At 46.5% G+C, this 24,516-nt stretch overlaps 1 protein-coding gene across 5 annotated transcripts in view; it reads right to left on the bottom strand.

Annotated features, from left to right (window-relative positions):
• PLD1 (phospholipase D1) overlaps positions 1–24,516 on the bottom strand; it is a 74,796-nt gene that overhangs the window by 10,660 nt on the left and 39,620 nt on the right. For 3 of the 5 annotated variants that reach the window (XM_069024762.1, XM_069024761.1, XM_069024765.1), the window contains 15 exons: positions 24,365–24,423; positions 23,768–23,860; positions 21,213–21,365; positions 20,361–20,510; positions 19,494–19,577; positions 17,717–17,798; positions 15,597–15,707; positions 14,158–14,364; positions 13,090–13,306; positions 12,060–12,173; positions 9,916–10,044; positions 9,488–9,606; positions 9,201–9,314; positions 3,602–3,712; positions 2,874–2,962 (listed from right to left, as the gene is read on the bottom strand). In XM_069024762.1, coding sequence (XP_068880863.1) covers positions 2,874–2,962; positions 3,602–3,712; positions 9,201–9,314; positions 9,488–9,606; positions 9,916–10,044; positions 12,060–12,173; positions 13,090–13,306; positions 14,158–14,364; positions 15,597–15,707; positions 17,717–17,798; positions 19,494–19,577; positions 20,361–20,510; positions 21,213–21,365; positions 23,768–23,860; positions 24,365–24,423 — 1,832 coding nt within the window. The remainder of the gene's footprint in view (positions 1–2,873; positions 2,963–3,601; positions 3,713–9,200; positions 9,315–9,487; positions 9,607–9,915; positions 10,045–12,059; positions 12,174–13,089; positions 13,307–14,157; positions 14,365–15,596; positions 15,708–17,716; positions 17,799–19,493; positions 19,578–20,360; positions 20,511–21,212; positions 21,366–23,767; positions 23,861–24,364; positions 24,424–24,516) is intronic. The other 2 variants (XM_069024763.1, XM_069024764.1) reach the window with 2 other exon arrangements.

Genomic DNA, 24,516 nt, shown 5'->3' with positions numbered 1-24,516 from the left:
GAAATCATCACTGGCTGTCAGTAATTCTGTGAGTGCTCCTTCAGGAGGAGAGGGGATCATTTACTCTCAGCAGACAACAAAAGAAACTAAAGGAAAAGAAACACATTTTTACCAAAATTCAGGGGCCGGTTAAGGATTTTTCATATTGTGTCTGCCACTGTAAAAGTTTGTTTGAGCACCCCAATAGCCCACACTGACACTGGTGTGTACGACTGCCTGGCAGAGCACAGCAAAGCTTACAGAGCTGTCACAGGCAGAAACCCAAAATCTAAACCAACATTCCCACTGCCTCCTGGCTTTCAGAAGTCAGAAATATCAAAAAATGTGGAAAAAGCTCAGAGCACAAGCAAAACATTGATCATTCAGGGAAGGCAAATATGTCCTTGATACATCACAGTTCCAGAGTTCTCCAAACTAATCCATACCCTAATTGTGAACACATTCAGAACAAAAGCTACACTCGTGGCTCTGCTAGGGGTTTTTCTCAAAGCCCCCCTTTGTGTTTCCTCTGCTGACAAATGCCAGGTGCATCTGCTCTGAGAACGCCTTCCAGGTGCCCCTGGGTGTTGGGAATTCCCTGCTCTGTGCCTCGGAGAAGGAAGAGAAGGACGAGGATAATGCTCCATGGAAGGATGCTGCCACTAGATGGCAAACAGAGTTTAGTCAGCACAGAACCATTTCAGAAGCACTCTGAGGATGAGCCAGTCTGCAGTTTTTGTTAGAAGTACTCCTTCCTCGGGCAAGCCATGCCTGTGAATTTCGGGGTGAGGGAATTGTGAAGCACTGGGGTCCCATCTGAGCTAGGAGGGAGACCGTGAGGACCTGTGTGTCTTTCATTTCAACCAGTGCTTCCTTCCAGCTGTGCTGGGCACTGCAGACTGGCTCTGGTTTGCCAGCAGAGCTCAAAAACAGTTAATGAGGCCTTACCCAGACACAAGAGACTGTGAAACCGAGTCTGTTTGTAGCATGGGAAAGGTCTACCAACAAAAGCATTCCCCAAAAAGCAGCTTGTTTGTGTAAGGACAGTGTTTATTAAACTGCTTAGAGAGCCACCCATGAAAAAAAGAGGAAACCAAAAAAGAACATTATTAATAACATCAGTAGAAAATATTTAGTCTAGAAGAGTGAGAAGTATACAAGTTCACTACAGACCTTAACTTACAATTAAACGCTGTTTGCCTTGGGCAGTTTAGAAAATCAGCATTATGATACAAACCAATTAGGTCTGAATTTACTTTTAATCTTAGGTAATGCAGAATTTGAACCTTATACTTGGTTAGGAATTGCCAGCATGAAGCCAGCACAATGCTGGCATACAACTGGAGTACTGCAGAAGTGAGCATCACATCTGGAAATGGGTCACTAAGAGTCTGTGTGACCTCTTCTGTGACAGACTTTTAGTATCTGGACAGAATGACACCCCTTACATAAACTTTATATAATGGGAAAACCTTAACAACCTACCTGGAGAATTTGCTGTGCCAGGGCCTCAGCACCCTCACAGTACAGAACTTCTTCCCAATATCCAATCTACTCCACCCTTTTTCACTTTGAAGCAATTTCCCCTTGTCCTATCACACATGCCTTTTCCAAAGTCCCTCTCCAGCTCTCCTCTAGCCCCTTTAGGCACTGGAAGGTGCCCTAAGATGCTGTGTCCAGCTGCCTGTGAGCCTCGAGGCTGCAATACAAACACAGCAACAGCATTTCCAGCAGCACTGGCACTGCTCCTCATTCACCACAGTGAGAAAATCCATCCCATCTTTTCATCCTTAGCTGATTTCAATTATTTGGGCTATTCACTGCAGGTCACCCAGATCACAGGCAACTCCACCCCGTTGTTAATGGCACAGCAGATAACACCCAGGCTCTCCCTGTTTCAGTAGTGCTCCTCTTTCCACAGTGCTCTGAACAAAGCCTGGCCCAGGGCAGCTCCTGTGGCCTTGCAGACACTTCCTGCACTCTGGTGGCTGTCTCAGGTTGGGTGCCTTTATCCAAGTGTGTATTTCCAAGCTCAAGTGCCAAAAAGAGCAAAATTCCTGCAACCTTGGAGAGAGGACCTCTGGAAAAGCAGGCCCTGCAGAGTTCTGGACAACTACAATATGGAAAAAATAATCCATGCAAGAAAACATCTCTGTGCATGGCAAAAAAACCCATGAGAGATGAAAGGGAAAAGTTCAGAAAGCTTTCTGTATGTCAGCCCAGCAAGAGCAGGGCACAGTTTTATACTATGAAATGTATGTCTCAAAGAGACTCCAGGGAGCAACCTTAAGCAAGACTGCCCAGGATCAAAGTGAAGACCAGCCACTACCTGTGGCACTAATGTTAACACAGGGCTAGGTGTGCTGAAGGAGTGTCTAAAACATGGTTGGATTCCATCCACCCAGGAACAAACAACGGTCCCCTTGCAAAGACTGGAGGTGGTGAACACCCTGCAGATGTACCAGAAAAAGTTGTTCAAACAATAGCAGAACCCTCAAAATGTATTTGCTTCCCCTATTTGAAGCCTCTCCTATCTATTTAAATAAACCACAAATCCCAGTTCACTCTTCCCACCCATGAGCTTGCCTGACCACCCAGCTCAAGGCAAGCTGGCAATGGAGCAAAGGTGTCACTGAACCAGAGCACAAAGGACTTGCCTTCAAACAAGCTCCATAGTTAAAAATACATTTACATTGGGGTAAGTCCAGAAAATCACTTTCTGGATGCAAAGAAACCACTCAGGAGTCTCACTGCTGCACATGCAGATGCTCGACCCCCTCGGTTCTGCGTTGGCACAGCTCCTGTCCAGCTGTGCTCACTGAGGGGTTATTTTTTGCACCACACCATGGAAATGCACCTGGAAGACTTCCACTGCCTCATTAAGAACAGGTTACCTGTGAGCTTTAAGAATCCTCTGAGCAATTGCATCACCGATCTTGTTCCAGACAACTTTGTCATCAGCACAGCTAATAAAAAACTGGTTCTGCAGGAAAAGCAAGCAAAGCTACTGTCAGACACTGCCAGCAACCAACCAAAAATGTTTGCATGCTTTATTTCAGACCAAGAGCAACTAAAGATAGCTGGGCTTGTGTGCCACTGGAGTGGAGGCTTTTGTAAATTATGATTAAATGATGTGTGTGTCTGTGCCTGCTTAGGGAATGAATTAGTCCTCATTAATCACACTCTTTAGAAAGTTCATGTAAAGAGCAACCTAACAAGCGGCTAAAAAAAAAAAAGGAGAAAAAGCATCTCCATTCAGCAAGCACTGAGTGTCACTCTGACACAAGAGACTCCTGCAGCTGAAGGCTGTGTGGATGAAGAGCTCTCTGTGAGTGGCATGCACAGGGGACACTGCAAAGCCACAGAGGGGACAGGGAGACTATTGCACAGGCCATGAAAGCTGCTGGCAATTTTCCAAAGAGCCTTATAAAGGAGAGGTCGACTTTTTCCACCTCATGGTCAGAAGGCTGTCAGGGTACACAGCCATCAGTCTGGCCCGAAGACCACTGAAGGTAGTGGACCTGTCTAAATGCATAAAAACTTAGGACCAAACCTCAAGAAGTAATGGGCAAGCCATGCCTAGAGCATCAGGACCCTCCTGCCTTCCCTCCCCACCACTCACCTCTATGTAGATGTAGTGCTTGCTGTTCTCTATCACACTGATGTAGGCTTTGTGGATGGACTCCTCGTGGTATTTAATGCCAGCAGACCAGTCAGCAGCAGAACGAATCACCTGGAAAGCAAGAGAGGGACACTGTCAGCTCTGTCCATCCAGGACAGCACCACGGCACCTGAATTCTCCCAGAGGCAATGCTCTTCCCTGGCACAGCCAGGCTTTCACTAAATAAGGTAATAAGTGCATAAGTGCAACATTTTTACTGCATTTGTAATCATGAGAAAGGACATTCAGAAACAGTACTAATGCTTAGCAATGTTTTGATTAAAAACATAAGAGCCCTGTCCCATTGCTGCATTACTGCCCTCTCCCACCTGAGCAGCTCCAGATGCTTGTTCTTGCTTAAGGTCTCACGATAAACTGCTTTTAAAACAACCTACATTTCCAAGCTTTAGGGGTGCACATCCCATCAGTGATCTCCTGCCCAGCACTTTAAAGCTGGTCTCCAGCTGGGGCAGGGTGTTTTTCCCCCAGAGAGGCTGTACAGAATCATACAGTCAGTCTGATAATGCAGGCCCTGCCTTTGTCCTCAGCACTCAAGGTCATTTGTTTCTTTTGCCAAATTCTTGCACAAGCCATCCCATTTGTGATGATATGACTTTTAAAATTAATAGTTCAGCTGCCCACATCTATTTCTTAGTTTTACTGGAAATCCACTTTTAAAGTAGATTCCTGCAAGATCCCCAGGGCATGTCTTGCCCCTCCATCTTGCAGTTTTTGGGCAAGAGGGCCAAACCAACATGAGAAACAACCTTTGTTCATGTTCTGGGCCAGGCTGAGCAAGCCCCACAGCAGCCAGCATCCCGTCCCCCCCAGCCAGAGATGCTGTGGCACCTCCTGCTCCTGCACTTTGAATCAGGAGGCAGCCACACTACACCCCAAGTGACGCTTTCCTAGATGGAAATGTAGTTTTTAATTAAGTGTTGGCAGAGTACGTGCTTGGGAGAAGAGTTACTCATTATTAGCCTCTGTCTTTAAACATTGTCAAGACAAAAACATTGAAACAATAGCCTTAAAATGCCTCAATATAACCATTATACCAGAACTCGGGGCCAGTCCCACACAGCACAAGATCCAGGGGCGGGGGATCTGTGAAATGTGTGTCAGTTCCAGCAAAATCCCCATCTCTTGGGAACTGATCAAATCAATCCTCTCGCCTCCAGAGCATCTCTGGAGGTGGCACTGAGGGCCATTGCTGTTAAGAAGTAGCACATGACTCCTGAGCTAATTCCTTCACCTCAACAGGAACTTTCTCCCACATCTGTTTTTCCCAGTAAAAAACAGGCCCTGCAACTCTTCTATTTGGCTGCTCTCTTGGCTGACAGGAGGGTGCACTGTGCAGTCTCCCAAACTGAGTGTTGGGGTCACAGCTGCCTTTTGCCTGCATAAGCCTCTGCAAGGCCATGCTGCTCACTCCTGAAGGTTTTTAATCACTCATTTTGTTTACAAAGCCAAGGCTGAGTGTTCCCACTCATCCCAAGCTGAGCACTGCTGAAACCACACTGAGCACACCATGGCAGACTAAGATCTTGAGCAAAATTCCACCACTGGCATTAATAAGATATTACAGGCATTAATAAGAACAGAAAAAACAGCTTTTCTGGGTAGGAAGCAGGCTGATTCTTCCATGTGCAGCCTGGACTGGAGCTCACAGCATTTCCACTCTTACCAGTGCAGCAGTCTGGAACTGCACTTCAGGAAGTGGCAGACTGTAGCTTTCTAGTGCACAAAAATCTGATATTCAACCTTGTTTTGGTTCTTTTTTGCTAGTTAACACAACAGAACCATCACTCAGGACCATCCCTTTCCAGCACCATGACTTCCCAGTGCATCATCTACCTGCCCTTCCCTACATTCCTCCTCATCCCTCCACATAACTGGCACCCCAGCTCACTCCACACCCCGGGCTGCCCCCATTACAGCACCATCATCCCTGTGCCTCACCCCAGAACAATGTGTCGGGCAATTCCCAAAAGCTGGCACAGCATCACCCAAAAAGCTCCCATCGGGTACAACATCAAGTCCCCATGCAAAGGGAAGAAGAGGCATCAGAAAATGTTGGCTGGGACAGCAGAATGAGTGTGTTTCATCTTGCACCTCCTCAAAATAAAGTTACTTTTAACAGGTCTGCAGCCACAGGGACAAGTGAGGAGGTGGCAGGACAAGGTCACCAATGCAGCATCCCATGGACACAAAGCTGTGGCATTCACAGACACACATACTCACACCTGGAAATCTGCTACACAGCCCTTCCCTTACCACTGATATTCCATCTCACACTTCTCTCTTTCCTGTTAAGGTATTTAAAGGCAGACCCAACCTATTTCCTGGGGAGAAAAGGCCACATGCTGCCCAGCAGAGCACCTCCCATCCAGAGCTGGAGTCTCCATGCTCCTGCTTCTCCCTTCCCCTCCCCGTCAAGCCTCTCAATAGCTTGTCATCCCTTTAACTGATACAAGGGTAATAAATGTGATGTTTGCTGAGGGCTAGTGCATAAACCCTGAACAATGCGAGTTCTCACACCGACTTCAAAGAGGTGAGGGCGTCAGCTGCTGCCAGAGCATTAAACTTTCATTGCATTTCCATCAGGAACGGGATGTTGCCTCACCACATCACATCTTTTGCAACGCTGCCTTTGGCAGATAACTGCAAACTCTGGAGTGGAAATTGAGAGATGGAAAAAAACCTGGCACTGCCTCTGGCAGATTTCTATTTGACTCTTGCAAGAATCAATGTGCTCTTGCAAAAATTACGTTGCTATTGCGAGCAAAGCCCCAAAGCTCAAACGAAAGAGGATGAGAGACCACGCCTGACTCCTTTTCCCCCTTCCCAGCCTGTACCTCCACAGCGTTTCCCACACACACTGCATCCATCCTCCCTGCCCAGGGGAAAGCCCTTGTCAGTGCCATATCCTCCCAAAAATGCTTTCCTACTCCTCTCCTCTCACAGAGGAGAACAAAACCAGATGGTACAATGAGGCTGGAATCTGCTGCTGACAGGTCAATGGTCTGGGCTTGCAGCAACATTGCAATCCCCACGGATCCTTTGTGTTTTCCCTTCCTCTGATCTGCCCACAATAGAAGACAGATTTGCAAACAAGGTCAGAAACAAGCAGCCCAGCAGCCAGGCTTTCCTCAATCACCCCACAGCCAAGGACAGTCCCAGGATGCTGGATTTTACCTTGGGGCAGTAACTTCTGCCTAGAAAATCCCTACACAGTACTCAAATGGGGATAACAGGGGTTTGGCTGTTGGCCAGCCAAATGATTCAGTATCAAGAAGAACAAGAATATTGCTCCAGTTTTTCTGGATAAAAAGTTGGTGAAAGACTTTAGGATATCTGCTTCTTTCTGTGCAGAACTGTACCACTGAGATGTGAGCACCTGAGCCCTCTGCTCCAAAATGAATTAACTGGACAGGCAAGAAGTTGATATTCCTGTCCCTGCAGGAAAGGAAAAGTCACACAGGGATGCCCTGATGCACACCCTGGGAGCTCCAGAAAAAGGCAACCAGGAGGGGAGTTCAGATTCAGGCTGCAGGTGTCCTCCCCTGACCCCACTTCCTACAGCAGCCAAATCTGAAACCTCCATCAGGAGGAGAGACTGAGTCACTCATGGATTCACAGTGGGACTTCAGGGATGCTCAGGGCACTCGTGTCACCTGGGGACCAGTGCAAATCAGGCCAGTGTGGGTATTAGGGAGGAGACAGTAAAAATTTTAGTATGTGCATGCAAATCCCTGCCTTGGAGATTGAGGAGGTCACCCAGAAATCATAACCCAGCTGAAGCCTGAGGACCTGCACCCAGGCAGGGTGCCCCAGCCTGGGTAGAGCAGCCCCCCTCACTGCTTCCACCATGCTTGGTGCTCCAAATGCTCTTCCCCACCAGTTTCCCCTCAGACTGGGAAGGCTGGTACATTTCAGGATAACATATTTGCAGCCTAAAATCATCTAGTTCTATTTATCTGGCTAACATGCAGGGCTATTTTGACAGATGCATAAATAAGAAATGAGCAAGGTAGTTTCAAATGAATAATTTACAAGACAAACCTGCTCTCTTTTTGCTGTTAATGGCATCACTGAGAGCAGCCCCTCATTTCCTGGATGCATCAGTTATTTGCAATGCCTCTGCAATGTGGTGGCCAGGCTGGTTTTCCAACTGCTCACCCATCACTCAGCACCGGAGTCTGCGGATTCCACAGTCACCATTCGAGTTCCATCCTCCTCTCCCACAGCCTGATGCCCTGAGCCAGCAGCTCTGCAGCTGGATTGAAGGCAGGCTGGATCTAGGTTGTTCTCAGTTTAATTTCTCCTTTGGGAACTGGTTCCAGTTCTGTAATCAGTAGAGCTTAACTTTTTGCTACAGCAAACCCCGTGATTTAGAAGTTGTGGCTTATCTTGTGGTTAAAATGTGCTCAGGGGACACAAGCCCCATCACTTCATGAGAACAAGATTTCCCAGAAAGCTGGTGTCAGACACAGACAGGGAGGCATTTACAGCCACAGGGAGCAGGATGATGCCTGAAGGGGACAATTTCCCAGCAAGCTGTGAGCATTGCTTTGGAGGCTGATGTAAAACACCCCCGACACAAGATCCCTGTGCTGCCCATCCCTCACACCACACAGAGAGGAGCAGACAATGCCCTGGCAACCCACAAACCCAGAAAAAAGCATCTTATTTCACTAAGCTTCCCCAAGCATTGCTGTCATCTGGACAGACCACTCCTTACAAAGAGCAAAGTCATGCATTTTTCCTGGTTTTGGTCTAACTGCTCTTACTTCATACATCTTTCATCCACAGAGACACACAATGGTTTTGCTGCTTCAGCATATCTATTTTGACTTTGTACTCTTCAACAAGTTCCTATTTCTGCTGGGTAACAGCAGTATTCAAGTACATGCACTTGATGGAGCTAACTGGGCTTTTACACAGAGGTATCTTGGCAATTCTGACTGTGAGGATGGCTGTCACAAACCAGACTGCTGGCTGCGTGGAACTGCAGAGGACCCACAGGGGTGCAGGGCTGCATAATGAAGTGCAGAAGAAGTTCAAGGCAGAAAGCAACAGCCTTGAGTCTCCACTTAGTGCTGGGCTCTCACTGACCACAACCCGTCTGAGCGCGGCGTCAGGGCCTGGCAGACTGCTCTGAGATCTGAGATAAATGCTCAGTGGGTAATCTCAACCCATCAGGCCTTCTCAAATCATAAACCCCAAGTATTAGGCATGAGATGAAGAGTGGCAGAAAACAAACCATAAAACCACATGGCTATGCAAAGTCAGTGTTCCCACCACTTGAGTACTGCACACACTTCGGTCCTCTAACCTCAAAGGTGGAGATATAAATTAATGCCTCTCTACTATAAGAGTTGCATTATATTCTATTGCAATTGAGGATCTGACCACCTAATCTGTGAGTTGCATTAGATAAGAGTTTTGCATCTTATAAAATTCAAGTTTTGCAGAGGGTCTGTCAGGCATTCAAACTTCCTGGGAGGATGCAGAACAAGCCCTCTCAGGAGTATGAGAGCAGGAGGCCATCAACACCCACCTGGACTGTGGCAGGAACAGCCTCGGGCACCTGATACTTCAACTCATTAGCAGTTTGCTGAGATTTGGGCAACAGGAATGGGTAGGACAGGGACCGGTATTTGGGTTTCATAATCTGCATGGGGGGAAAGAAACAGATAAAGAAAAAATGCTTGCAACAGATAAAGAAAAAATGCTTGCAACACATCAGAACAACACAAAGAGATAAAACAGATGCCTACAGAGGGCAGGGGGATGAGGCAAGGCTGTGCTTATCTCCACGCCCCCAGCAGTGACACCCACACCCACCTTGGTGAAGTTCCAGCGCTGGATGAAGTGCCGGGCGACGTCGCGCGCGGCTCTGCCGTGCACCACGGAGGAGATGTCGTGCCAGGGCATCCTCGGCGTGGTGTATCTGTCAATGAAGTCTGTGGGACAGGGGAGCATGGTTGAATTGCCTCAGACAAAGGACATGAACATGGAAAAGCACAGTGTCCCCCTCCTCAGACTGAAGTTTCTGGGAGATGGCACCAAGCACCCACAAGGCAGATGACCTGGACTGCAAGACCATAACAGCACAGTTGGCCCCAAAACCCCTCAAAGGGAGTTTTGCTGCTTTTTCCTAGCCAAACCAAACCAGCCTCGTTACCTCTGGCTTGGAAGCAGGAAAAATATGGTCTGCTGAGACCAAAAAGGTGCAGAAGGAAGTTTGGGGGAATGCAAAGACTCCCACTTACCAGCAAAAGGCTTGTCGAGTTGAACCCAGTCTTTAAAGACGAAGTTGCAATAGTCTTTTCCATGCCAGAACCTGGTTTCCCCAAGCAGCTCTCCAACACCCGTCTTCAGGCTGCGGATGGATCCTTTATCTGTCCCAGGCAAACAAAACAAAAACATGCTCCAAAGTCATGGCCATCCCCTGCACACAGCAGTGAGAGACTCACTCCATGGAACAGCTCTGGTGGGACCTGCCAGTCCCAAGCAGCTGAAGCTGGTTTCTCCCTAGTCCTCCCTGTTGCTTTCAAGGGATGCATGTTAGTACTTCTTCTTCCCTATTTTAGCATTTTTTATACAATCAGAACAGGTTATGTATAGGAGTCTGTTATGGAAATGAAAAGCAGATGGCTGAATTTTATCTTGGACTACATCACCCTAAAACCATTTGCCTTTCCCCAGTTCAGTAACACCTAAATACTCCCATATGGCAGTCCACATAATGTATATCATCTACTTCGTGTACTTTACATTAATAGAGAGCTAATTCCACCTTCTCTGCTAGAGAGTTTATTATTTTGCCTCTCTAGCAGGGTGTATCTCCTCTAACAGAACTAGTCTTCATTAACTAGAATGAGATGTTCATGTTCCCTCATGAAGTATTGTGGGTCTTTTTAGTTTTATTTTGGTTTTTCCAAACAGCAATCACATTTTTGATACAATTTTACACGTTGAACAAATGAATCCTGAATTCCAAATGTGTGTTGATGAAAAAAAGTCTAAAATATCATAGACAGGGTTATTCCCTTCTAACAGGATCCCTTTTTCTAGAGCACATATTTTGGTGCAGTGAACTCTTTTTCCTCGCTTTTAAAAAATCCAAAAATGTTGGCTTAGACCATAAACAGTTAACTGGTGTTATTTCCTGACCCTGAGAGCAGCCTTCATCTGTGACACCAAATACTAATGCAGTGATTATACAACAATGCCACGAGCAGAAACCTCCTCCTAACCCAACCACACCACCAGGTAACCATAAAACCCCTTAGAAAAAGAAACAAACCCCACGACTTTGAGCAGTCAACAAAACACACACTGGCAGCAGCACAAGACACAAAGCAAGCCCTGCCAGCGCCGCTGCGACCCCGCTGAGCCGAGCTGAGCCAAGCCATGCCAGAAATGCCATGCAGCAGGTTCGCACCACAGCTGCCTCGGGAAGCTCGAGCTCCTAGCAGGAGTCCAGGTGGAGCTGGGGAATCACTGACTGGGCGTGCCCGAGTGGGAAGGGGAATGGTGGGACACAGCCAGCACACGCTCCGTGTGCCGAGCTCCGGTGACTGCACAGTGACTCATGAACGAGCACCAACGGCCACAGGGGACACTGCACATCGCTTCCACAAAGACATGGAAGTGCTTTGTTGCCTGCCACCACTTTGTAACCAATATTTTACAATTGGCAATTAACGCCTTAGAGGAAGATGTCTGCAAGAGGAAGATGCTGAAGAACTGCTCCTCACTCTGTTCCTGAACCCAAAGGCATCTTGAAAAGGTACCACACTGGGACAGGCCCTTCCAGCACCAGTCCAGAGATGGGAAGAGTTCGGTGCTCGCAACCACACAACTCCTGCCTCAGCTGAGTGTGCTTTCCTTGGCTTTAATTAGGGACCCAAGGGGGGACCCAAGTCTTTGTCCAAACATAGGAGTGGCAGCAGCCACTCTGCTGTTTCCTCTCTCTGTTTGCATGTCTTCCTGCATCAGGCTTCCTTTAAAAATATCCATTACAGAACTTCCCAGCAGCTCCTTCCTTTACAGGATGAGAGCTGCTGAAATCATCACATACCAGAATCAGAACTATTTCTGCTACTGCTCCCTGCTGTCAGTATTGCAAATTTTTTGTTTGCTCATTTGGGGTTTTTTGTTTGATTTTGGGTTTGCTGTTATTGTTTTGTTTTGGGTTTTTTATTTCTTATTTATTTATGCTGCAGTATTTGTAGTTTCTGGAGAAGCTGTTCTGCCAGGATGCCCACAGAGGAGAGAGAAGGATGCTGGGAGAACAACATGCAAGGAAGACTGATCCTGGCACCCAACCTCACTCTCACCATAGTTATAATGCAAAAACATCAGCAGCTAAAGCCTGAAGGGGTCCACAGCTCTACCTTCCTCCACTTACCCTCCCGAGGCTCAGCGAGCCCCTGTTTGGATTCACTGTGGTGATGGAACATTTTCAGATGGGGCCTTAAACTCTGGATTATATTCGGTTGGCTCCTAGTGGGGTTAGAGTAACCTGCAGAAAGTCAAGATGCTCTATTCATGGCAAAAACACACGTCCACCTCTGCCACCCTGGTGCCTGCTCCTGTCTGAAGACACCTGGCACACAGGAGCTCAAACCAGACAGCAATTTGCTGAAACTACGAGTGAAAGCAAAAGACCAAATTCAGCACCCAGCTGGTTTTAACCCAAACAGATGTAATAAAGTACAAAGCCATGGTGTCCTGAGCTGAGTGCAACCAATGCTCCCACAAGGAGCCAGAGGCAGGAGTAAGATCTGCAGGGAGGGATGGGAATTCCAGTAAGTTCCCGCATCTTCAGGAGCTGAGGACTTTCAGGAATGATTTCATGCTGGAACAATTGCCAAGCTGATCCTTGTAATTTTAGCACTGAAGTTGTCTTTAATGTCGGTAGTTAAAAGCTGCATTTAAATATTCAACTGTTGAACAGTCTCTCCTCTCTAGTAAGTGGGTAAATTTGGAATATTTCCATTTAAGTGAACTTATTTAAAACCTAGCTTTTAACACTAGTCTAGGAGAGGGGATAATCCCATTCAGGAATTATTTGCTTGTTAAAATAAATCCAAGTTGAAAAATGAAAAATTCAATTCTCTCTTGCAGGAACAAACACTTTCCAACAATACAAACATTAAGAATCACATACACTGTATCACATCATCTGATGGCTCATGAAAATTGCTAATTAGCTAAATAAATAATCCACATAAAACCTTTCTTCTGTATTTTGCAGCGACACAAATTTACATGTTGACTACACATAGTTATTATTCTGATAGTTAGGTAACTTGTCAACTTTCCTTCCATACAAAGAACACATTGCCCTGGAAATCATGTGAATGTGCACATACACCCACCCACCCACCCACCTCCACACATCCTTTATATACATTATTTAGTTGAACATCACTTACTTGACTCACTGTCGATGCTGCTGACGCTGTCAGCGTGGTGCATGCCGTGCTTGTGCAGGTGCTTGTAAATACTGAACCTTGAAAACTTTTTGGGTTTTCCTACTCCTTTCATTTTTGATGTGTCTGGGGCATCGTCAGCATTTCTCTCAAACAAGTGGCTCTCTGGGGCCAGAGCTTGAGGCTGCAGGGGGACACGTTCAGATGACTCCGCTGCAGACTTAATAGACACAAGACATGGCTGCAGGTCAGGTATGAAGAGGTCCCCCTCTAACTACAGATTCTCATGCAGATCAGTGCTCAGAAACAACAAATCAATTTTTGCTCTGTGACAGACACACTTTGGTGGGAACTAGGCATGCTTTCTGGGGAGAGTCTGTACTGAGGAGGCACCCACTAGGAAAGCCTAGTAATATTAGCAGCATTTGATTCCATAAATTTACTCTGGATTATTACTCCCCCTGAAACTCTCATCAACCTACACCTCACAAATTTTGAGAGACATGTGGTTGCATACAGACCCAGGTTACCAGAAAGCTCAGCAAACAAGGCAGCTGTTGAGGGCATGAATAATGAAAATTTCACAGCACTCTGCAAGTGCTTACTCTGCATTTCTAAGTTTTGTTAAGAAAAGAGAGGTTGCCCAGAGAAGCTGTAGATGCCCCATCCCTAGAAGTGTTCAAGGCCAGATTGGACAGGACATGGAGCAACCTGGTCTAGTAGAAGGTGCCCCTGACCATGATGGGGGTTGGAACAACATAATCTTTAAGATCCCTTCCAACCCAAACCATTCTAAGAGTCCATGATTTTAAGAACACAGACTTCAAATTGTGGCTACTGTTCCAAGCTCCAGGGGAAACTCAGCTCTCTCATCTCCATGCCCTAGCAAGGGCTGGTCAGCACCTGGCCCTAAAGAGTCATTTGATGCTTAGATCCTTCCTCCTCATCACTTATTTGTCATGAAAGCTCCAAAACCCAACCTTATGCTCAGAAGAGGACACAGCCCATTCCATCCCTGCCACAGACCTGCCATGGCTGACTGTGGCCACCAGCTGGACCCAGCCCACTTACTGCCAGGTTGGCCGTGGACACCGACTTGACGGCAGCGGCGCGCTTGACGCTGCCCACGTCGGTCAGGCGGTGCTCGTCGTCGTCCCAGCGCCCGTACGCCAGGTCAATGCCACCCACGAAGGCCACGGACTGGTCAACAATCACCAGCTTCTCGTGGTGGGCCCACAGGTACACGGAGGAGGACACGTGGTCTGGGTGCCTCATCACCTGTGGAGGAAACCAGCACCCGAGCTCAGCACAGCTGTCAAATTTAAATATTTCCAGGCAGAGAGCTGTCCAGCTCTTTTCTGGCTGCTTGGGATGACGGGGAAACATTGGAGTTGTTAGTGGATGCAATTACTGAAGCTAATCAATTGCCCCATAGCTGGGGTCAGCCATATGGGAGGCAGGTGTTTCCCCAGGAGGCAGGAATCCCAAGCAGCAATGGTTACTGATGTTGGGATAGGTCACCCTTACAACAGTTTCCTAAGAGGACCATCATCAAAGAAACTGCTTCAGTTGAGCTGTAATAGCTGAGCTTTCAAACAGAGAGCCTGCTCCGAAAGAAAACAACATATTGGTGATCTGAGTCACTTCTTTGGTTGCTGCCACCACACAAGTGAAATCAGAAATCGGGTGTTTTTTTCCCCCTACTTAAAATCAAGTTGTTCGGCATTTGTTTAGGAGTTTCTTTCTGACAAGTGTTTATGGAACCCTAATTTCTATACCTAAGCTTAGAGTTTTATTTTTTGTGTTAGAGCCATTACACTTGCTTCCTGGAGAAAAAGCTACCGAATTTCATCTGGCTGCTCCCAAAACCTGTGACACAGCTTGTGCATATCGTCCAGTTTTGCTGTGAAGATGATGAACGGATGCTTCCCTTCACTGTGGCAACTAATCAAGTGAAAATAAATCAATTATTCCAGCATAACAAGTATCTTACTGCTCATTAAGGTATATGTGTCTCTAACTTTAAGAGACTGGATCTAGCCTTATCTACTGGTTTGTCACACCTGATTTCCTGCTCAGTGCCAGAACAGCAGCGTACCAGCACAGGACAGTGCAATGCTGTTCTTCTGTGGTGGGAACGTTAACGCCCAGTGTTGACTCTCATCATTCACATTTGAATAGAAATGCTGAAATGAGACAACATTCTCAAATTGTAATTTTCCATTTGATGTAACCCCATTAACTTGTCACATGAAATAGGCTTCTTGTGTATTAAGGCGAATAGTTGCTTCGGCAAATCTAAACTCAGCAATTTTATGTTCCACTAGAACCTAAAGAAATGAAACTGCCAGATGTGGCAGTCACTATATGAGTGAGTCTTGTCAGACTATTCCCACTGCAATGGTGGGAAACTTGAACTTGCAGAGCCCACCCAAATACACCAGGGTCAGCACCAGCCATCAAAAGAACAATTGAATGCAAACACCCTCCACACAGCCTTGTGCAATTACCTTAATGTTTGGATGGAGGTGCATGAGCGTCCGCTTGCTGTATTCACTGTTGATCCCCAGGGCAAGCTCCACCTCTTTGTACAGCATAACAAAAATTCTCACTCCTTGTTGCTGTCAGAAATAAAAAAGGAACACATGGAAGGCAGGCACATCAATGGATACCGTCCGTTTCTGAAGGGAGGAAAAGCCAAGAGGCAGTAAATGTGTTGTGTCTGCTGATGGAAATCCTGACTGAGGTTACTTGCTCTTGATTATGCTCTTCCAGATCCACCATGGGGACCCCACAGCCTGGAAGGATCTGCCTCCTTGGGAAAGCTCTCTAGCTTCCTGAGAAGGGCTCAGTACCTGGGTTTGTGTGGGTTTTGTTGTTTTTGTCTGAACTATGCCAAGTTGACCCATGTAGGTCATTCCTACAGCAGCTCCTTTTACACACCCTTTGAGGTGGATTTTGCAAGCGTGATTCACTCCTATCATGTTCATCCACTCAAGTTCAGTGTTCTGCTGCTTCGTGTTGCCCTGAGGGCTGCCCACAGTTAAATGTCTCTGCAGGATGACAAGACCAGTAAGGTCACACGGACATCCCTCTCCTGAAGGGGATGTCACTAACTCAACATCAGCAAAGGGGTTCTTTCTGCTGGTAGAGCTAAACAAGCTCCTGGAATACACTGAGCAGTGCTAAAAACATGGTGCTTTTTGCGACCAGCATTGTATCCATGGGAAGGTTTCTAAGAGCTCTTGCTAAAGCACTTTCAAACGTGCCAAGTGCCTCCCAAACCTTGGCAAATACTGGTCACACACTGGGACACCCCCACTTCCCATAAATCAGCATGCATTAAAAGCTTGCACTAGAGTTTTCCAGCTTAAAGTTGGAACCTAAACTTTCCACAACCTTTTAAATTCCTATTCCCATAAAGCTGCTACCAAGAGTTTAGGCAATCTCCAAATCGTGGATGATATTCTGCTCTCCACTGCAGCCAGGGGAGTCCAAGGCAGCACTGCACGCACAGGAAGGACAACCTTACCCCTACACCTTGACATCAGCTTGCTGACTGCCCTGTTGAGTCAAAGAAACTCCACAAGTGACAGAGCAAGCATTTCCAGGGACTGACCTCACTCTCCTGATCACTCTCACAATGTTTTTATGGCCATAAGAAAATCCATGTCAATGTGACAAAAAGAAGCCAAATTCCTCCTTTTCTTGAGTGATGCCTTGTGGCCAGTTTATTTTTGCCAGAAAATAAGAGTAATTCCAAATTAACAACAGTCAGACACAAAGCTCTCATTTTTTATCTAGGTATGTGGAAGACTTTGATGACAACTGGCTTGGAAAGGGAAAAAGTCAAAGACTATTTCAGCATGTAACAGAATCACAGAATGGTTTGGGTTGGAAGGCAACTTCAAGACCGTCTCGTTCCACCCCCAGCCATGAGCAGAGACTCCTTCCACTAGATCAGGTTGCTCAAAGTTCCATCCAACCTGGCCTTGAACAACTCCAGGGATGGGCTAGCCACAATTCCTCAGGCACCCTGTGCCAGGGCCTCACCACCCTCACAGAGAAGAATTTCTTCCCAACATCTAATCTAAACCTGCCCCCTTTTAGTTTAAAGTCTGTGTCCACGTGGACTTCTGGCCTTCTACTACAACAATAGTCCAAGAAGTTTCCCAGACACAGGAATAAACCTTGTGACTCACTTCTGATATGGAGCAAGCTCTTTTTAGCACCGGTGTTATTGCAGGGTGTGTGAACAGCTGGAGCACAGCCCACACCCATAAACACACCACAAAGTTCACAAAAGCCTTCCCTGTACCTCTAAATTACATGAACCCCATGGAGAGCACCAGACATCGGCAGGTCTTTGACCCCACCAGGAACTGGGGCAGCCGTAAAGCAAGGCAGAAGTGACCCAAACCCGGGGCAACCAGAGGACCCACCCCTCTGCCTCTGAGCTCTTCCAACCCCAAACAAGGCGAACAAATCAAAACACGTGCTTTTCCAAGGCCATCTGATGTGAGGCTTTAACTCTCATCTCTACCAAAATGAATGGTGGAAGTGCTCCAGGCCCAGCATGACCCCCTGGCTGGGCGGTGCAGGGTGAAGGGTGCAGCTGGAGCTCACTCACCGCTTTCCTCTTGAGGATGCAGTCCAGCCGCCAGCGATTCCCCTCCACCACAGGTCGCTTCATGAAAATTTCTGGGCTCAGCCTGGGAAGATAAAGCTATATAAAAAACACAGCAGATGTAGCCTGCAAACAAAGCACTGGTCTAAATAACCAACTTGGGAAGCAAAGGAATTGAAGTTTAAATAAAGTGGATGTGAAAGCTCATGTCTCAGAGTGAGGCATTCTCCAATATCTTGCTCTTTGTTCTTTAATAACTGAGCATCACAGAGGGCAGGGGACATGTCTAGCACATTCATCTTCATATTCAACAACCCATGAGACCAGCTGAACAGTGATGTATAAATAGGGGAATCTGGACTCTATCTGTGAAAGAAAGATGCAACAAAAGAAAACCCCAAGGTAGGTTTGAAAGAAATATGCAGACTGAAAAAATAAGTAAGAGTGGGATTTCAGTTTTCCTGGCACTTGAGCTATCTGAACAGAACAGATTTGTGCTGAATTTTCTTTGCTGCCTAAAGACAAAGCAATAGGATCTCTCAACAGGGTATTTTATCACTTCAAGAATTACAAGAAATAGTTAAGCAATCTCATCTAACTCCTGCACAGCAAGGTGACAGAACTTCATTCCTTTACTTTTGTACCAAGCATGGGAACTTGGGCTTGCATAAAGCATATTGCTACATCCTGGTTTTATCTCATACACCAAGTTTCCAGAAAGTTTTGGAATTCCATGATACTTTAACAACTGTCTGAATAAAACACTAAGTAAGAGACAATGGGTCTGAAATGGGATGCTCTTGAACTGCCACCTGATGTTGCATATGGGGATCCATGAGCATTAGGCTTAACTGTGGTCATGGCAGGAAACAGATTTACCCCACTAAATGCTAACATGGTATGTAGTTTTCTCATAATAATTTCCTCCTAGAAACAAATTCTCCCAGCACCCAGAGGCAGCAGATAAGCAGCAACAGGTTCATTTCAGACAGAGAAAGAGGAGAGAGCCATGTCCAAGGTGCACAGGAAATCTGAATCATGTCTTGGAAGACTCCCATGCCCATGGCCCAGGCTGGCTCAGGCAGACTGATCTCCAGAAAGGCAGGACATGGGCAGCCACAACCAGCACCCAGCCAAGAAACTCTGCCCAGTCTGTGAGAGAACCCTTTTCCTGCCACAAACAGGAACCAGAGCACTGTATAAGCACGTAAACTAGGTAACAAGCGGGCAAAGCCAGGCCCTTTGGCAGACACACAGCTCAGAAAGGGTGACGAAACTCCTCTCCTCCCTCATCTGGCCCATTCAAGAGTAGACCAAAAGGACACACTCACAAGATGCTCTCATCACTGGCATAAGGCTTCTCAAGGCAGTGAGGAGAGGCTAAAAGGAGGATCCCATGCAGGATCCCATGGCAAGAGCACTGTTGAGCATCCCTGTTCCCTTACACGCTGAAAGACACCCATGCCCCTCAGGTTTGCAGCAATTTACACTCCCAATGAGCCCCTCAAGCCACCACATTTGCAGCTCAGGTGGTGCCTCCGTGCGATTTCGGGCATTTCCATGGAGGGAGACAACCAAGCTGTTGATCTGAAGCATGCGCTTTTGCTGCCAGCCCTCCTGAAAAGGCCTTTGAATACAACACAAGGAGAGGTTTGGGTGTGCTGCCAAACCATCTGGCTGCAGGGCTAGCTGCCATACTGTAGGGCCCCGAACAGTGCCGCATTGTCAGGAGCGTCCCCGGAGAGACAGCTGGGCAACACCCAAACATGTCAGTACGAACCACCAATCTGTGATGAAAATTTCTTCCTTAGCAGCTTCCATGGCATTGGCGACATCTTCGAAGTACCACTTGGCATTGACATACCTGCAAAAGCAGACAGGGTGCAGAGTTATGCCTCCTCCCCTTCATTAAACAAAGTACACAGCTGAAGAGCGACAGGGTTCTGTGTTAATGACATTTACATTCTCTTCTCAAAAGCAAACACAATCCTAATTTCCAGAATCAGGACAACACGCAGGGAGAATTCAATGCTGTTATCAGTAACTTGATGAAACAGCACAGTAAGGGAGTACTAAGTGCCACTTGGCACTTCTGCTAACTTCACACAATATTCCTGGGTTCTGCTTGACATGCAAGCCAGGTTTGTCTCTCAGGAAAGGATGGTGGAGTGGTGTTTCCTTTGATTTATAGAAAGTACTCAGGCAGCACTTGTCACAAGGCAGAAGCTGCAGTGAAAGCACTGGTCTGCTTACAGCCAGAATCCAGTTTTTGAGGCACTGCTGGGAATGGATTAACGCAATCAGGTTACACGGGGGACAGAAGGATTCCTCAGGGACTGCTGTGTGCATACAGCTCAGTCACCCTCTGACTATATCCAGCTCTGCATTTGCTGATTCCCTTTTCTTCTTTTTATCCTTACAATGACAAATACCCAACGCTTTCAAACTCAAATACAACTTGAAGCTGCAAAACGCGACGAGCTGTGACGTAGAGCTCCTGCCACCAGCACTGCTACTCTGTCCCTGCTGAAGAAAGCCCCATTTTTTTTTTTTTTTGCAACTTCTTTCATTATCACCAGCCCCCACAGCTACCAGATCTGTCCATCAGAGCCGGGGTGCTGAGGGCAGGCAGGTAGCAGGCCCTCACCACTTGGCCAGGGTGTTCTCCTGCACGGCCGCGTAGGAGCCGAAGCGATGCTCCGTCAGAAAGTCCTTGCCGTGTTTCCGGATGAACTCGTCTATGCCCTGCCTCCACCACTGGGCATGTCTGTAGCTGTTACACTTCAGAATCAGCGACCTGTAAGAACACACGATGCACAGGGCAGGAGGCTGAAGCCATTTCCATTTAATTGGGTTGCTCCTCTCTGCCTGTCCATGTTGGCAAATGCATCTGTACCACTCATGTTTTATTTACACAAAAAAGTAGGGACTTGACTGTTTTGTTTGCAAAAGAATGCACAGCACTGAGCTGCTCTGAGTGACTAACAGTATTGCACTGCCAGGCACAAAAAAACCACCCATGTTTAAATTATTAGCACCAGCTTAACTTGGGAGTTGGAGCCAGCTAATGTTGTATTTTTAAGAGATGAATTTATACTGTGCACTAACATAAAAATACTACATATCTCTTTATCCCCCACTAGTATGTCTCTTCAGTAATACTCCATTGGGATGCAGAAGAGAACATCCCTGCTTGCAGCATAAAGAGACTAGAGTGCCTAAAAAATTACCTAAGCAACTGCTGCCAAACAAGACTGTGCAACTCAGCACGCACCATGCCCCCAGACCCCAGCAATAACCGCAGGGATGGACAAACAGAGGCTCCAAACACCTCATTAAGACATTGGAAATGATCAGCATGAGGGCCAAATCCCCAGCAGGTCTGAGCACACCAGCAGCAGCCATCCAGGCTTGTTAACCACTCCTGCAGAGTGGCATCGATTCCTCCTTAAAAAAGCAAAAGCAAACTAAAAGGGGATAAACCAAGTTGTTTTCTTACCTGGAGAGATTGTCAATCTGCAACCCGTATTTCGTTTCTGTTTCTTTCTGGCCTATCTTGATGCTGAATTCCTTATCAACCAGCAGGACAAAGGAAATGGCCCCTGAATCAGGCTTCATGTACATCAGGAACGAGTCCTTCACCACCAGCCACCTGTATGGACACAGCAACCACGTCACCTGGATTTCACACTCATGCCAGGCCTCAAAACATGAGCCATGAAAAGAGCTATTAAAATGGAAAAGTGCTTCTTCAAAACAAGTGCAAATCATTTATCAGGGAAATCTACTAAATGGTAAATTATTCTCAGGAGCTAGACCAGGGGGTGGTTTTCTTGAGCAGAAAAGTGTCTATTTTATGAACTTGGGTAATGAGTTTAAATTCAATACAGGACTTTTACAGTTATTTCCATAACTCCTTTTTACAGGAGTCTTTAAAAATACCAGTTCCCTTGTTTAACAAAACCCATGAGAAAATCCCTGGTCGTAAACCTCCTAGCACGAGGCAAGGCACAACAAGGATTCCTCCATCCCTGATTTTTATTCAGCTTGTATGCTATATGGGAGTTATGTGACATTTCTAACATTAATTCTGATGCTAGGATCACTTTCACTCCTATCAAAATATATGAACAAGGCATTTTGGAAAGCTTTTATTGCCAAGCAACAGGCACTCTGTTAGAAATACATGAGGAGGGATGACCGGCAGGTTTTACATAAATACTGTAGCCTGAAGGCAACTCTGGGAAAAAACACATATTTTACTGTGAATGGCATTTCTAATTTTTTCTCCCCCTGCAGCGTAGCTGGGGTAACCAGCCCCCTCTGTCCCACACAGGTCTCCATCACCAGACCTCTGCCTCATTCTTCTGCACACTCAGAAACACACAAAGCAACACAAAACACTGCAAAAATCTGTTCATTCTTGTATCTTTAGTAACAGGCTCAGCTCCTCATCTACTTCCCATAATTTTTTATTAGATCCCATAATTTTTTTTCTTGCTTTCAGAGCCCTGAAAAAGTTACCTGGCATCACCTCTCACTTGGTGCCAAAATACCTCCCCTCTCTATTTGGCCCATATTTTCACTCTTAAACATCCCACAGGGTATATTTCCAAGTATTCTCCCTTCTGTTTTTCCCTGGCAGCTCTACATGCCTGAGGAGTTCTGCCTGTGCCCATTCACAGCTTCACCCCACTATCCTCCTCCATGTCCTAAAATCCTTCCTTTAAATAACCCTCTCTGGGAAGTACTACTGTTATTTGCTTATTTATTAATGCATAAACTGTCAGTCCCAGTGGGCCAAGATGGGAATTTAGTGTCCCACTTGTGATATTCTGTACAGAATCCCACTCAAACACTTCTCCCACTCCCTTTTTAGGCTCTAAAAGAAAATGGAGATCCATCAGAGCTGGATGTGCTACTGTCCCCACTACAGCTTGGATAACACAATGAAGGGTTAACTGAGGAATATCATGTAGAAAAGGTATTTTTTTCCATAAATTGTGACAGTTTAATGATTTGACCTGAAGGAAGGTCACATCTTTATCTCCTTGTGCCCTCACTATAGAGATCTTCTGCAAACTTAAACTAAGAAATGTTGGAAAGACTGTGCAGAAAGAGGACCTTTTCTTCACAAGAATGCAGAAAGGTTTTCTTGGAAAACAAAACTATTAAAGATAAAACTAATGATGGCCCATGGGTGATGCTAAAATCCAAAGGTGCATAACACCTGGGGAAGCTCCATTGACCAAGAAATTGTTGCTGTAATGCAGATATGGGCTATTTGGATTTTCAAATGGAAAGATTTGCCTAGGAAGGGCGTGCTCCAGGAAATACACCCTGCATTTTTTGGATGCTGCTTGGTAACACAGGTACTCCCCCACAGCACACATCTCCCTGTGCTGCAGCCCCAGGCAACACCGAGACCTAACACAGAAGGTAAAGGGATGGGGACAGTAAATGATGTCTGTCTGAAACAGGAAAGGACACGGGAACAGGAGAAAACACTGGGATTCAATACCTGCAGTAACAAGCAAGAGGCAATGTATTTAATGCCAGGTTTAATTGCACCAAACAGCTCCTTAGAGCTGCAGGTCACGTCTGGTTTGATCCCGCCCTGAAGCGGTCCAAAGAGTGTTTCAATTAATTGATTTTCATTTTGTAAATTGAGGAAGGGAAGCTCAGAAAACCAGGCTGAAATCTGCCTGGGGCAGGTCAGCAGCCACATTCCCTCCTGAAGGCACAAAGCCACCCGTGCTCCCGCAGCAGGGAAAGCTGGGCAGTCTGGGAGGTCACTGCCATTTCTGTCAGCTCTAGGAAATCCCAGATTTTCTCTGGAGTAACACGTCCCTTCTGTGAACTCCAAAGTAGAAGAGAAAACCCACCACACTGAAGGGTGAGGCAAGGAATAGGCCCCTTCAACCTGAAATTCTGTGGCTTTCATAAAAAAAGCAAGATTCTCTCCCTGAGAGTTTTTGGAAGAAAAAGACAAATGGGGATTTTTGTGTGCCCAGGGAGCACGTGGCATCCCCACCTGTGCCACCCCAGCAGTACCTTTTGGACCAGCGGTAGCACATCCTCCCTTGGCCGCAGCAGTTCAGGCCAGGAATGCGGTGGCCCCCGGAGCGCTTCATGATGAACCCTTCTCTGCAAGGACAGGAACAGGGTCAGGGTGGGGGATGCAGCTCACCTGGAGGTGCAGGGGGAATTTTGGAGGGGGTGCTTGCTGAACCCCCAGCCCTTGTGCTTAGAGCTGGCTCCTGTCACCTCCAACTGTGCCCAAGTGTGCTATGCTCAGAAATCTGGGTGAAGGGCAAAAATAACCCGCCCAGAAGAAAATAATGGAGTTTTAAGAAGCTCAGGGTCCTGGTTTACAGCACAGGAAGCAGATAATTAAATGGCTCAACAGGCTGCAGGGAGAGAAAGGTGGAAACCCCATAAGCATTGTCTCACAAAGCAGCCCAGTCTCAAAACCATTTCTCCAAATTGTAGCATTTCAGCCTGAACAGTAATAATTTTTCACATCTAGATGGCAAAATATTCCCCGGTCAGTTACTGCTGAGAAAGGAAAGCTATTAATTTTAACAGCATTTAGGTATAAAGCCATGCTCTTAGTGAATCATAACTCACAAGACACAGCTCACAACTCACATGCCCTTTGGTCCCAGGTCGTGGATGAATGACAGCTGGCTTACTCCAACAAACTCCATCTGGGAAAGAGAAAGAGATTTCCCCATCTTTATAACTCTGAAATCTACAAAAGTTTTTGCTTCATCAAGGTGACTTGTCACAGAGACCTACAG

This window comes from Aphelocoma coerulescens, chromosome 9, assembly GCF_041296385.1.
Source record: "Aphelocoma coerulescens isolate FSJ_1873_10779 chromosome 9, UR_Acoe_1.0, whole genome shotgun sequence".
NCBI lineage: Eukaryota > Metazoa > Chordata > Aves > Passeriformes > Corvidae > Aphelocoma > Aphelocoma coerulescens.
The sequence above is the reverse complement of the archived record's forward strand: the minus strand, read 5'-3'. Positions and strand labels throughout refer to the sequence as shown.